Here is a 14192-nt window from a genome sequence, read left to right as displayed (position 1 = left end):
GCGTAAAGGGCTACAATCCAAACTTGACACCAGATATCTCTGCTTCCAGCCCGTGCTATCATCCCATTTTTGTAGCGTTGTAATGTTAACTAGTAGTCTTAACAACCGCTACAGGTGAGGGCTGGTATTTTGTTCCAATCATGGTACAAAAGATAAATAAAGAGACTGCAACACTCCGAAGAACCTAAGTGCCACAACAAAGATGGCCGACAACTGGCGATGCCCAAAAAAAGTTGCCCGACAATTTGCCCGAAGGTCCTCGCGAAATAAACAAATTGGGGTCCTTTCTTGCGTTATGCTAGCAATCGAAGTGGTGTCCGCGACTCGCATTGTTTTGCACAAATGTGGTAAATTGTCAAACAGATACACGCTATTTCGTCGAATTGACTTCTAAAGCAATGTTGGTAAAGTAGCCGTTTGAATTGCTTGGCTAATCACGTTCTAACTGTCCCGGCAGGTTTGTTTTTGAACATCAAAAAGGGTGTGTGTGTTTTTTTTTTGTTTTTTTTTCGGTTGGTTCGCGATCAACACAGCTAGCGTACCGTTAGCGAAACAAACAAGCTAACGTCAAACCACCGCGTTCACAGCCCACTCCACCGCTCTGTGTAGTCCATTTTCTAGCTGTCAGTGTTAACCAAATTCAATAGGAGGTAAGTTAATGAATGGCTGAACTCTTTATATTTTGGCAGTGTTCTCCAATCTTCCACATAAACATTTTCAATGCGGTTCTGGTAGATTAGCATAGGCTCTGATATCTGTTGTCCTAATCAACACATTAACTCACTGCCATTGATGTTGCTCACACAGTTTGCCTCTAATTAAGATAACACTTTAGGGATTAACAGTAGTGCTATTATGAGATGTAAGTCTACTGGTTATATTGAACGGCTGCATGTTTTGGTCTTATGTTGTTTTGTCCACAGGGAGGCGTTAATGAGCAGCAATGTCTGGCATCGCTCTTAGCAGACTGTCCCAGGAACGCAAAGCCTGGAGGAAAGACCACCCTTTTGTAAGAGGCAACTCTGTTATTTTACATTGACTTATCATTTATATGCAACAAAACTGTGAGCCCATAGTCATATTGTATAGTGGGGGAGAGTTAGAGGTTTGCTCAGTGTTCCCAAGATCAAATCCAAACAAGGTGAAGCTGCTTTTAGCACACCTGTTCACCTGAGGACTGTTGCAACTCTTAGCTCATTTAAATCAGGGGCTTAAAACATTGTTTGCTGCAGCTTACCAATAAAACACATCTACTTCCGCCTTCTAATCATACAGCAGTCTTTTGCTTGTTTTGTTTCTGCTTTTATCGTTTTGAAACTCTTGCCTTGTTTTTTTTCTTTTATGGTTTTTCAATTTTCTTCTTTTATTGATTTGTCTTAGTGTATTTCTGTGCCTCTGTAAAGCATTTTGAATTGCTTTGTGTATGAGTGGTGCTGTACAAATAAACTTGCCTCACCTTGTAGATTGTGTTCTGACATTTAGTTCACCATGATTCAGGTCATCAGGTGATGTTTTCCTGTTTGTTGTCAACCACACAGGGATTTGTCGCCGTACCCACTAAGAATCCTGATGGCACCATGAATCTGATGAACTGGGAGTGTGCCATCCCTGGGAAGAAAGGAGTAAGCCATTTTATGACAGTGTTATACATAGTTGTGCGTACATCTTAATCATCATCGCTGTCCAGAGAAAATGTTTTGTCTCTATTTTGATGATTTTCATGTTCTGTCTTAATTAATGTATTTACATGCTCCTCTGTGCATTCAGAAAGTTCTACAACACTTGGAGATACAGAACTTGAACAAAACTAATTACATACAGTACCAGTCAAAAGTTTGGACACACCATCTCATTCAGTGCTTTTCATTATTTTTATTTTCTACATTGTACTGTATATTAATACTGAAGACAGCAGAACTATGAAAAAAATATATATATTGAATTATGTAGTAAACAAAGAAGTGTTGAACAAGCCAGAATTTGTTTTTAATAATAAAAGTAAAGAAAAACCATTGAATGAGAAGGTATGTCCAAACTGTTACCTGGTACTGTATATTATATATGGCGATGCAAGTTTTGGTCGGACAGCAGCAACATGCATCTCACCAGCCAAGTCTTTTTCAAGCCCTTAGACATCGTCCAAACCCAACTTTATTACTTCATAGTGAGATTGTATGTAATTGTGCATATTAAACAGGTTAGGTGTTTGTTAGTTCTTTTACATTTGTGTCAAAGTATTGGTGACACCTACACCATATGCCACATTTACAAAGACACAAGAAGCTTATAAGGTGCAACAGTAAATAAACCAGTGCCATGACCATATGCAGTCACTTAGATGCAGACCATAGTTGCAAGTGACAGTGATTTTGCCAACTCCAGATTCAGATGAAGAAAAGAGAAAACATCAAAAATACAGTGCTCACAGGACAAATTTGAACATAGGCCATTTTCAGCATGAAGCACATTTTCTCTTTTGACCTTGAGCTCAAAACGGTGGACATATAGATAGAAATATCTAAAGTGCAGAGTATCAAGGACACTTAAGTGTTTATTTGTTATCTAACCAAAACATCTCAGGATGCTAGGAAAACAGAACATTTGTGTCAGTGAGAGAACAGCAAAAGACATTAAAATGGATTGCAAGTTCAACTTTTCTCCCTGGAATTCCAGATTGAAGTATGTCCATTCACATTCACCCTGTATGACTTTTGTTGACTTCACTCATTTCCCTCATTATCCTTGTGAATTTTGTCAATGTTTTTACTAAAGCAATAATTATGCTTGTTCATTCTTCAGACCTTGTGGGAGGGAGGCCTCTATAAACTCAGAATGCTGTTCAAAGATGACTACCCTTCCTCACCACCCAAATGTGAGTACCCCTGAACAGTTGGTGCACCATATTCTAGTTTTGAAGGGCAGAAATGTATGTGTCGGTTGAGTATTAAAGAGGAAAAGTTCAGGGTAGTAAGCTTTGAAATCAAAAGCAGTGGACCAGGTTCAAGCAATCAACCACTTAGCAGGTGTAATTGAATCTCTAGCTAAAGATCAGTCATTTTAATGTAACTTCTGACAGAGTATTAAATTTTCTGATAGCAGAAACCCCAGAGCTGGAGTTAGGATCTTCAAATGATTTATTGAATAAAGACAGTAGAAAGTGATCATTGATGTGTACAGTATGTGAGGGGAAATTGCAGTGTATGTCATGGACAGGTTGACAAAATGACCCTTTACCCTTTTACTGACCAGATGCTCTTATGTTTTAGAGCAATTGAATGATAAACCTCAGGTAATGATGGTTTTCTAAAATGGCTATATTGTTGTCCTGGAATTGAAATCTTGAATTTTACCCTCCTAGTGTTGCTTCACATTTTGAAGTCCTGACTTTGTCTTTGCCCCATATCGATTTCCACTCAGGCAAGTTTGAGCCACCCATATTCCACCCCAATGTGTACCCGTCAGGAACCGTGTGTCTGTCCATCCTGGAGGAGGACAAAGACTGGAGGCCTGCCATCACCATTAAACAGGTCTGAACTCAATACTCTCTTTCTCACTTGTGGACTGAATCTGATGGGAGCAGCTATCAAAGCAATCTGATTATACAGAGGTGAACTTGAAGTACAACACCACAAATCATCCAGTGACATACACCTGCCTTTTTAACCCCAGAAAAAAAGAGAATTGTTGATTTTTGTGCCCAAAATATTGGCATCTCAAGATATGCATTGAATTACCTTGTGTGTTTTCAGATCCTGTTGGGCATCCAGGAGCTGCTGAATGAGCCCAACATTCAAGACCCAGCACAAGCAGAGGCATACACAATTTACTGGTCAGTACTGCAAGGCTAGGTTCATGCTGTTCAGGCTGGATGGCTTAGAAAAATAGTCAGCAATGTAAACAAAAAAAAAGGTTTTGTTTCTTGTTTTATTTCAGCTATAGAGCTGGAACATTGACGACCACTTTCATGGTGGCTAGGTTAACTAAATTCCCCATTCATTTTCTCCCACAGAGTTTTTGGAAAAATCAGTACATTTCAATAAAGTTCCAGCTTGAATGGTGCCAGTCACCTACAAGATGGATCATGACATTATTTAAATTGAATCTGAACAAAAAAGTATTTGAATAACATCATAAACCGGCAAGGTACAAGACTGTGTACATATGGTCTTTTTAGAAAGAAAAAACTCTCACCTCTGCTGATGCTCTTCACCGTACACCTAAAAAAACATCAAATTTCTCACTCAAAATCACACCAGCAATGACACACTAACAACCTCTCTGTGTATAGAGTGTCAGACACATTCAATGCCATTCCTATCACCATGGTAACAGCTTTTTGATTGCTCGCACGTGTTTGAAGAATTGCAGGTAATCTAGTACCTCTGTATTAGTGTCGGTAATAAAGTTGATCTCTTAAAAACGAAGTTGAAATTATATTTATATGCATGCACCATAATAGGAGTTACTTTTTAATGTAGCCACATATCTTAGACTCATCACCCACATTCAGTTCCAGATGTCATAGAAGAAACTCCTGATATGTCAGGTCAGATCAGAGCAGATGGTCAAGGTAATAAATCACTTTGAATTGGAAGCCAACAGTTGTGTTCTGCAAAGCTGCTCCAGAAAGCCAGCATCAGGCTCAAATCTGTACTTTTTGAAAGTTCATCATTACAATGACCTTGTTTTGTGGCTGTGTCACATGACCATAAGAAATACTCTACTTAAGAAGCAAGCAGGGTGTGAGGTTCCGTCAGGTTCCAGAGAAAGCTGAAGATATCGAGCATCAAAGTTCTCTCAGCTGATCTAACAAAACATCAAAATTTTTAAATGTTTTTTTTACATATTGAGTCAAATTCAAAAACCTGGTTTGAGTGACGTGTAAAAAGAGACTTGTTTGTAAAGCAGCTTCTTACAGTCTGAAGAAGTCCTCTTTGACCAACTGTCAGAGGGAACTTTTGTGATAATTTTTGGGTCATGTAGTGTCAGGTCAGCACTCCCTTTCCAAGATAAGTCAGAGATACAGACCCTGTTGTCGACTGAAGAGAAGCCATAACACAGGAGGAAAAGGAAGTGTTTCGATTGTTTGAGTACTTATTGTGCAACATGTACTTCATACACTGATAAAATTTCTTTTTCCCAGTGTGTCATTCTGTACTAAAAATAGAAACGGCAATAGTCTGAATTTTTTTTTTTTTTACTTGTATGTTTCAGTCAGAACAGGATGGACTATGAGAAGCGGGTGAGGGCGCAGGCCAAGAAGTTTGCCCCCACATAGAGCGGAGAGCTTGCCTTTCTCCCGCCCGAGCAGCCTGAACTGATATGGGTAATGAACAGGAGGCGGGCAGCACCTGAAGGACCACTCCAATAAGAATCCGATTTTCATTGTGTTATTTTACTATCACACAGGAGCTGAGTGAACAATAAATGCCTGTTGAGGTCATATTGGTAACTTGTGTTCAAGAATTGCATGTTTATGCATTGTTAATGCGTAAGTTATGCTTCTAGAACTCCGCTGTCAACATGACTTGCTATTGATCACTCATAATCCATATCTCTTGTTTTGCTATGAGTCACTCATGCCTCCATTAATATGTCATGCTTTTGTCTTGACAGAGCCATGGAAATTAGACTTCATTTCATTCTTTATTTGTGTAGTGAAAGTCAGTTGTCACACAAGACGACCCTTTGACTTTTCCAGCCCCTTACCATATAGTGCTCTGAAAAGTCATTTGCGTTTTGTCATCTTAGAGTATCTCAGAGGGTTTTGGCAGGTCTGATGCAATGTGGTTAAAAGCAGTATCAGTATGCCAGCTCTTTTTTTTTTTTTTTTTTTTTTTTTTTTTTTTTTTTTGAGTTATCAGTCCTATCTATCAAGACTGGATTGTCAGGACTGAAATGCCATCTCTCCAGTAAAGTGATACAGTTTCTTTCATTGCAGTCTGCACAGTGAAAATCCAATTCTGTGTTTTCATTTCTGTATTTAGAAAAAAAGAGCATTGGTCTGCCCCATACAGGTGAACAGAAAAGGCTTTACCTTGCAGTTTTAATCAAATCACCAAGCTCCAAAAGTATTCAAGATAGCGCTTCATAAGTAATGAGATTTATAGGGACATAGTGCGACTTCCAATCCCAAGCACCTCCTTCTTGTGTGCCCTCATTTCCTCTTTCCTTCCCGATCTTACACCCATCACACCCTGCTTTCTCTAAAAGCATCTTAACTCTGAAGAATACTGTCGTTCCACTGAAGTTACCACAACTAAAAGACAATCCTGGCCCTAAGATATTTTTTCTAAACCCAACCGTGATTAGTTTTCTGGGTTGTAGTCAGCTCTGAAGGATCTGAGGATGCTCCATACTGCTGTGATCTTTGAGAAGGGAACTCTTCTCAAATAGAAAGCTCCAGCAGTGCATTTGGGTCAGGGCTCTGTTGCCCCCAGCCATGCATCGATCATTTTTCACCACAGTGGAACTACGTTTATCTTTGTGCTAAGAATCTTTGAGAATCCAGCTGAGAGTGATCGGTGAATATTTTGTCAGTCTGCTATGAACCTAATGCACAACCCATACCAGTATACAGTCTGCTTCCAGACATGCTAGTACGATTTTAACTGAGAGGCAATTACATATTAAAAATGACAAGAACCCTCGATTTATCTTTATTTTGTTTCTATTTTAGTTTTGTGGAAAATTTAGAGGTGATGTACTGTACATAAAATACAATCTCCCTCATTCACACATTCATACGACGCTTACAAGATTAAATATAGAAAATCTGAAAGCTCTTAAATCTATGTTATTCCACTTGGTAATGAACCTGAGCTGAAGGATCCTCATTGGAATGGCCTCTCAACCAGCAAGGAAGACAGATGAAAGTGCACTTGAGAATGACGGAGGGCCTGTGAGTTTTTTTTTTTTTTTTTTTTTTCTTGCCTCTGAAGACATGAGTGCATGTACATAATATAAATACTGAAAATTGTGGAAGTTATGTTTTATATTGTTTTAGCCAGTTGACATTTGTGTGTGGTATTAAAACAAAGGACACAATAAATGTTATAAAATTGTGAAATAAAGTTGAACAAAAGAGCCAAAGCTGTTTTGTCTTGTGTGAATTAGTCTTCAGTTTGGCTGATGAGATTTTGTTTTTTCAAAGTGACATGTTGAGTTGCAGTAGGTTAGTGTGATTCCCTGTGTTTTCAGTCACATTTCAAAATCATCACAGCTAAACAACTTAAATCAGACTGCAGGAAATGGGAAGACACACCACTTCATGCTTCCTGATGTTAAGGATCAAACCCCTCAGGTTCAGGCCAAGACTAGAGAATTCATGTAGTTTATTAATTATTGTAACACTTTTAAATGTCTGTTGAATCTGATGTTTTGATGTCAAGCATTCACAAAAACATACACAATGGAGTGAAGGGCTCTATATTTGGGTTATGATGAGGCAAAACTCGAGGCATTTCTAAGTTGCATCCTTTTGAGAAGTTAGTGGTGTTCATTCTTTACCACATCACAACAAGGTGGGGCGCCCTCCCCTTTCAAACTGCATAGTCTCCCTTTAATGCCAGAAATGAGAAAAGACGGAGAAAAAAAAATCGGGCCATATGATAGAAAGAGACAACTGAGAAATCAATAACAAGACAACTGAGACATCAATAACAATACAAATGAAACCATAAAACATGAGGAGGCATTAGACTTACTCATAAACAGTATTATGTGTAATATCTGAATAGGAGAGGTTTTTCAATCAGATACATCAGGTGTGCCAGTTAATTTCTATAAAAAACACATTTGAAAACTCGGTGTTAAAATTGCTTTTCGTTTTTATACATTAATAAAAAAAATATGATTAATGTTGTTTTCGTTGCTGTGTTACCTAATGGTTGATTTTTTTTAAATCAAGTCAAAACCTGCTATTTTCGGAGTTTGAAGTCCGATTTTTTATATTATTTATTTATTTATTTATTTATTTGCGAAATAGTCCCGGTTTGCATAAACGTGAGCAGAGAGAGGGATTTCAGCCAAAATAATCCCATAATCCGGAAAACCTTGAAATCAGTCACGTTTTCCTTTTTTTTTTTTTTTTTTTGTGCTTCACACAGCCCTATAAACAATAAAGCAGCATACCAGTCTTACTATTGTTTATTTACTTTCAAATATGAGGTCAGCTCAGTGTGACGTCACTGTCCAGGCAGCGCGTGGACCTCCAGTCCAGGGAACGCTGCAGGAGTCGGTCAGAAATCCTAGTCGGCCTGGAGGTTGCCTGACTTCAGACAAAATCAAAATCAGACGAAACTAAACTATTACAGGTAAAATCATCTCTGCGCAGGAGACAGGCTTGGCTTGGCAGTTTGACTTTTTGCAGAGGGAACTTTGTCGGTGTGTGTGTGTTCATCTGCTAAAATATCAGAATCTTAATGTCCATGCAGAGGGCCAGGCTGATTTAGCCTCACTGGATGTAGTGGGGTTGCTTTGTGATTGTGATAATGATATATTTTGATGTATCGAGGCTGCTTTGTGGTGGTGATGGGAGTGTCCAAAAGTAAACCACTGAGTGTATGCAAGGTGCATTTTTTTCATATTAAAGCATGCCCAAATGTACATTTTCAATATGTTTTTTTTTTTTTTTTTTTTTTGCTGTTGTTAACAGAAACCTGTTGTGATAACATGGCCTTTGGTGGTGCATAACATGAGTTAGAATTGTCACACCTTTTTATTCTGCCTCGCCTCTCTTGCGGTTAGGCCACACGATGACCTCGCTTAGCCAGAAAGAGACAACAGCAAAAACACAGGTAAATACCCCCTCGGTATTTTGGATTACTTTGTTTTGTACAGCTGGCCAATTTTGTGTGAACACAATATATTACTGTTAGGTAGCGCTGATCCTCCTGACAACTGGACCTCATGGTGCATCTGTTACCCTAAATATGTGTGTTGTAGGTCGGGGCGGTGGAAAGTCCCCAGGTGCCACCCCTCTTACTGCCTCACTATGATGATCCCGAGTCAGCCATCTCATCTCCTCACTCCAGTTACCACAGCATGAGCCACTGCCTCCGCACCAATGTCTTTCCAGGTCCAGACACCAGGATCAAAGCTCTTAAAAGTCTTCATTTCTAGTTGGTGATGGAACAGAGTAACTGAGGGATTTGGATAGAAATACATACGATACTCAGCTTTTGCATGGACACTGCATCACCTATCACCTCAAGGGTCTGTGGCAAGGCTTCCCACATGTTTAAGTCACATAAGGGGTCTTCTAGATCTGATGTTTACTGTAAGACCACATGCAAAAACAGTCAATTCCTCATGCTGCTGGATAGTGATGGATGTGTACAGTAAAGGCAGGATTTCGGCCGTACAAAGTGTCTTGGGTGCGGTCAAGATGCTGTTGAAATTTTGCAGGCGGTGGCCAAGGGGACACTTACAAATGGGAGGGTACAGTCCAGGAATCCTCTGTAGTGAAATTGAACCCACTTGTCCCGCTGAATTATTTAGTCGTGAGTCAGTGTTGCCATGTGTACTGCTACATGGTGAACACTGTACTGCACTGTGCCATCCAACTCATCCTGCTTGCTTACTCTCACTTAGTGGACTTGCTTATGGGACAGCAGTGAAAAAAGAGGGACATTGATAATGCTGGAAGGTACCGGACCTAGAGGTTTGAAAATGGAGAGAGACTCAATTCAGAATCTACATTGGCTTGTTTGTTCCCAGTCAAACCACTGGACAGCAAAAACATGGATTCCTCTTTAATTGACTCAAGCACCTACCATTACCCTGTTGTTTTATTGTGGAAACAGGAATTAGAATTTCTCCTTTCTGTCCCTTATTCACGCATCCCCTTACAGGGCTGTAGCCAGGATTTTAGAGATACTGAGGTCCTGAGTCCCAGCAGCTGAATCCTCCCTGGTAGTGTCACTGTGTGCTCAGCCTGAATGTTAAACGAGTTTTTCACGTGGCACAACTTGTGAATAACGCAAATAAGTGAAATCCACGTCATTTGCGTATTCATGTTAGTTGAAATCCTTCAATTCAAGTGGAAAAATTCACAGCAGATTCAAGTTTGATTTGATTCCGAGTCGACCGAGACCAGGCGAAAATTCACTTTCTGTTTGGTCTGAACACGCCGTCAGGACTTCCAGCTTTCTTCAGTTGGCGTCAGCATTCTGTTATTCAAATTTGCAATAAAATAAAAAGAACAGGAATTTGTCACTATTAATCATTTAATTACAGTGAGGTATGAAACATTTTGGTAGTAATCACTGGACACACAACTATCCAATTGCGCCTCAGTTCCATTTCCTGTCTGTGAAGATTGAAGGAAAGCAAAGGGAATTAGGAACTCTTTGTCATTTTAGAGACATGAGCAACACGATGACCTAGAAGAGTCTTGCTTCTCTCTTATAGCCCACATGCAAACATTTTTATTTTGGACATAGCTTATATGCCCCGATGCGATCCTTTAGCACCACAACCCTCAAGTAACAGCCACTTTTAGAATAGGCAATAACAGACAGTGTGACTGCAGCAATGTAGGTTAATTGTTTATTGTAACTTTACTATAATTAGCTTATTTCTCACTGTGGATATTTCTGCTCCATCTTTCATCTCCAGGTCCTCCTTTCACGTGGAAATCCCACGTCAGTGAGTTCTACATCAGACACCCTCTGCCTGCCAAGCCTACAGACCCCGACCGCTGGTACGGCCGCAAGACTAATGAAATGGGTAGGTCCCGAGTCTTTCCTCCTGTTTCTCTTTCTGTTTGGTCTCTTATGTCCTTGATCTTGTTGTTTCATTGTTCACTTCATGAGTTGTTATGGCATGTTTGCAGTCCAGTGGACAGAGAGAAACTTTGTGAACCAGAGGCTTAACAAGATGCTGAAGGAAATGGAAGACAAGGGCACAGCGAAATAAGGTCCTGCATGCTTCCTACCTCTGTACCGCTCATGCCGGAACTTCATGATTCACACCTTTGATGGCTTTGGACATGCAAATAAAATGCGATGTGCATCTTCCTTTCATGCTGTGTTTAGTTGTGCGTGTTTGTTCTCACCCGCTGTGAACCCTTTGAGACTGTGACACCGATGTATCCTGCCTAGTAGTTGGAGTATCTGCACGTCTTCAAGTTTTAAAAGCAGGTGCAAACGGAGGTAGAATGTGTTGAAAGAAACACCTGTGTTTGTCCTTAGAATGGGAAAGGATATTCATGACTGTGCAGTCCATGTAAATCAGTTTTCAAACTCACATCCATCACATCCACTCATTGGTGCTCATGTATATGCATATGCACATATGTACATACATGCACATATATGCACATGTATGTGTGCATGTCAACATGTCTGAAGACATCTCAAGACATAAAACCTGCATGTCCTGGGACGCTCTAATGCGTCATAGAAATCCAAGACATCTGCAGACATCCTAAGACAAGGCTGGCCTTTTAAAGTGACCTTGAGACATCTCAAGACATGCACCTGGAGCTGAGGTTTGCAAAGTGTTTGAAACCTTTTGCAAATCTTTATTACACTCTACTCCTCCTGGGAAAAGTTCTCCAAATGCCTCTATGTTACACTTCATAATGAAAATAATAAACTATAGATAGATTTTTTTTTTTTTTTTTTTTTTTTAGAATTCACTAAAATATAGCTGCAAACACAAGAGTCAGTTAAAAAGTGAAACTCACAGAAATGCCTAGTCAAACAAAAACAGAGCAAGCTGGCGGCAGGTGAGGGGATGTTTTTCTGTCTCTGTGATGTCCTGAGCTGTGTGAAGCCAGCAGAGTCAAGCCAGACAACAGCAACACTGAAACCACAAAACTTGCTTTTTTTGTCACAACGCGACTGTCTCCCTTGTTAAGTGAGACGTATAATAGTTGCTACCTACAGCAGTAGTCTCATCTGTTCTTTACTGCAGTACTTACATATCAAAGCATAACGTTGCTCTAATATGAAGCACAGTTAAAAGGAACAGTTATCAGGAACAGTCATCATTTAGGTATTGTGAAATTTGTGTTAAATTCTTGAATGTTAAACTGCCAGTAGTAGAGTTGTGTTTTTTTTTTTTTTTTTTTTTTTTTTTTTTTCCTTTTTTTAAATCTCACTGGGCTGTTGGTGGTCAAATGATAGTCAGCCTCGGCTTCTTGCAATATGAGTGTACCGTCACTTGTTATTGTTCTCACCTCCTCCCCGCTTGCACCCTAAACCCCCCGCAACCCTCCCCCTCCAGCGTCTTTGTGGTCTGCAGATGGAGAGTGTTTTCATGTTGCTCGAGCACAAACACCACAGTGATGGCCCTAAACCAACTTCCCCGCACCAGGCACGGCGAACTCTGACCTTTTGTCTAGTGCTGCATTGCACAGTACACCCCCCCTCCCCAAACACACACACACACACACCTCCTCACACCCTCCTAATGTCCCGTTACCACTGCTGATGCTGACAACTTAGTAGCTACAGGAACTTGGGCGGGGTGGTGGCGATGGTGGTGGGGGATGAGGGGGGCATTCACCTATACCACACTATGCGGGCCTGCATGCAGTGTGTAAGAGTGTTACACAACGCCCCTCCATTGAACTGAAAGATCAAGATATGCACACCAGATAAACGCGCACACCACCTGGGATGAAACGCTCCTTTTCTTTTCTCTTCTTTTCCGTCCTTGCCTTGCTTATTGCATGTTTGTGAGCTCTGCCCGACGTAGCTCCGTTGTTGCATTACCGGCATCCGTTTACACTGATTTTATGTACGTAATGGGTGAAATCACCTGATATTAAATATTAACCCACCTATTACCTTTGGGATCATTCAATGTTAAACGTCCCTAAATGCATGACAAACGTTTCTTTTGCTTCATAATTAATGACTTTTTGTGATTTAATGGGCACAAGTGGGTAAACATAAAATGTGGTCAGGGTTAGTGATGTGTTTTCAGTGTCCTGTACACATTTTGTGCACATTCGTGTTTCTTTGAGGTCTATTTGACCCCAGTTTTTTTTTTTTTTTTAGCTGTGTAAAACATAAGAAATATCAATATTTTACACACATTTATATCAGTTGTCTGTGTGACTGAGGAACTCTAACATGCCATTTATAATGATCAAAAAACTTCCCTTTGCTTTAGGGCCCAAACCAAACATACACACACCTGTAGTAGTGCCAGAACCAGTATATGTGTATTCATATGATATTTACAGAGGGAAACATATTTCCCATGAGGAACTGTGATGTATAAGAGAGGGTGAGTGTAGAGATTGGTACATACCTGACATATAAACTTGGGTAACAATTTTTATTGCAGGCCTAATCATTTTCTGGATGGTTTAACTTACTGGTGTCAGTTTGACCCAAATGGTAAAAAAAAAAAAAAAAAAAAAAAAAATGTTAGAAAATTTGAATTTAACAGGAGGGTTAGTTTTGCCTGAAGTTGGAATAAAAACATGGAAACTGCAAACATGAGACACTCCAAGGCACATGGTTGCCTGTCGCTACTCAGCGCATGTCCGCTGTCTCGCCCTGTCACGTCTCAGAGCAGAAAGCACACCCAAGACCCTCAAAGCACTTGTGGATTTTCATTTCAGTACAGAGGCCGCGCTGCAGCGAGGAAAGCATCATGGCAGCAAACTGCACGTTGAAACTGCTGCATGTCCCGACTGATGGTTCAGTGTCTCGCGCTCAACACGAAAAAGGCAGACTGACTGACGCTGCTGATGGATGAACAAGCAAGCTCAGAAACCCGCAGGCAGAGGAAATCACATCAGGCCTGTGGCTACAGACATGAGATGTTCAGTGACCTTTTGCATGAAGTGTAGTTTCTGAGTCGTGCCTTTCAACTGTCAAGCCTCTTTCGCTTTACAAGCAGTTGAATCAATTTCTAAATATGTCCGCAGTGGTTGTGGCTCTAACAGGAGCGGTTTCATTGCTGTCAACACCGTGTTTTTTTTTTTTTTTTGCATATGAGGTGTTCTTTTTTTTAACATCACCCCAAAAGTTCTAAATGTGGAAGGTTTAGTCTCTTCAATCTACTGTTTTTATCTCCATTTCATTGATATAAACCACTTCAGAGGACAACGTGCAGGTTTCTCTTTGTACTACCCACTTAAGTTGTGATTGAAACAGGATGTGGTGTACTCTGTATTTCTATTCTGCACAATTATTTTGTGCTTTAAAATATGATGGGGCCCAGGT

At 40.1% G+C, this 14192-nt stretch overlaps 2 protein-coding genes across 4 annotated transcripts; both read left to right on the top strand.

Moving 5' to 3' along the window:
• The first annotated feature begins 280 nt into the window (after positions 1–280).
• On the top strand, positions 281–6928 carry LOC115364013 (SUMO-conjugating enzyme UBC9-like). Its single transcript, XM_030058414.1, has 7 exons — positions 281–650; positions 924–1009; positions 1539–1622; positions 2800–2872; positions 3418–3527; positions 3750–3829; positions 5215–6928. The coding sequence occupies exons 2-7, from the start codon at positions 944–946 to the stop codon at positions 5276–5278; spliced, it is 477 nt and encodes a 158-aa protein (XP_029914274.1). The 5' UTR covers positions 281–650; positions 924–943; the 3' UTR covers positions 5279–6928.
• A 1256-nt stretch (positions 6929–8184) lies between these two features.
• cimip4 (ciliary microtubule inner protein 4) lies at positions 8185–11025 on the top strand. Of its 3 annotated transcripts, none has more exons than XM_030058723.1 (5): positions 8185–8315; positions 8749–8798; positions 8947–9079; positions 10621–10731; positions 10838–11025. In XM_030058723.1, the coding sequence occupies exons 2-5, from the start codon at positions 8757–8759 to the stop codon at positions 10918–10920; spliced, it is 369 nt and encodes a 122-aa protein (XP_029914583.1). In that variant the 5' UTR covers positions 8185–8315; positions 8749–8756; the 3' UTR covers positions 10921–11025. The 3 variants fall into 3 exon arrangements, with proteins under 3 accessions (XP_029914583.1, XP_029914584.1, XP_029914582.1); XM_030058724.1 differs by having other exon boundaries at positions 8296–8385; XM_030058722.1 differs by lacking the exon at positions 8185–8315 and adding an exon at positions 8473–8571.
• Positions 11026–14192: the final 3167 nt, after the last annotated feature.

Source organism: Myripristis murdjan, chromosome 8, assembly GCF_902150065.1.
Source record: "Myripristis murdjan chromosome 8, fMyrMur1.1, whole genome shotgun sequence".
NCBI lineage: Eukaryota > Metazoa > Chordata > Actinopteri > Holocentriformes > Holocentridae > Myripristis > Myripristis murdjan.
This window is presented reverse-complemented; position numbering and strand designations above follow the sequence as displayed.

Excerpts from the sequence above, each read along its gene's own strand:
- LOC115364013 (XM_030058414.1), top strand. The coding sequence starts at position 944 with ATGTCTGGCATCGCTCTTAGCAGACTGTCCCAGGAACGCAAAGCCTGG. Across the intron at positions 1,010-1,538 it reads GGAGGAAAGACCACCCTTTT|GGATTTGTCGCCGTACCCAC; the intron begins GTAAGAGGCAAC and ends TCAACCACACAG. Across the intron at positions 1,623-2,799 it reads CCATCCCTGGGAAGAAAGGA|ACCTTGTGGGAGGGAGGCCT; the intron begins GTAAGCCATTTT and ends TTCATTCTTCAG.
- cimip4 (XM_030058722.1), top strand. Across the intron at positions 8,799-8,946 it reads AGACAACAGCAAAAACACAG|GTCGGGGCGGTGGAAAGTCC; the intron begins GTAAATACCCCC and ends TGTGTGTTGTAG. Across the intron at positions 10,732-10,837 it reads CCGCAAGACTAATGAAATGG|TCCAGTGGACAGAGAGAAAC; the intron begins GTAGGTCCCGAG and ends GCATGTTTGCAG.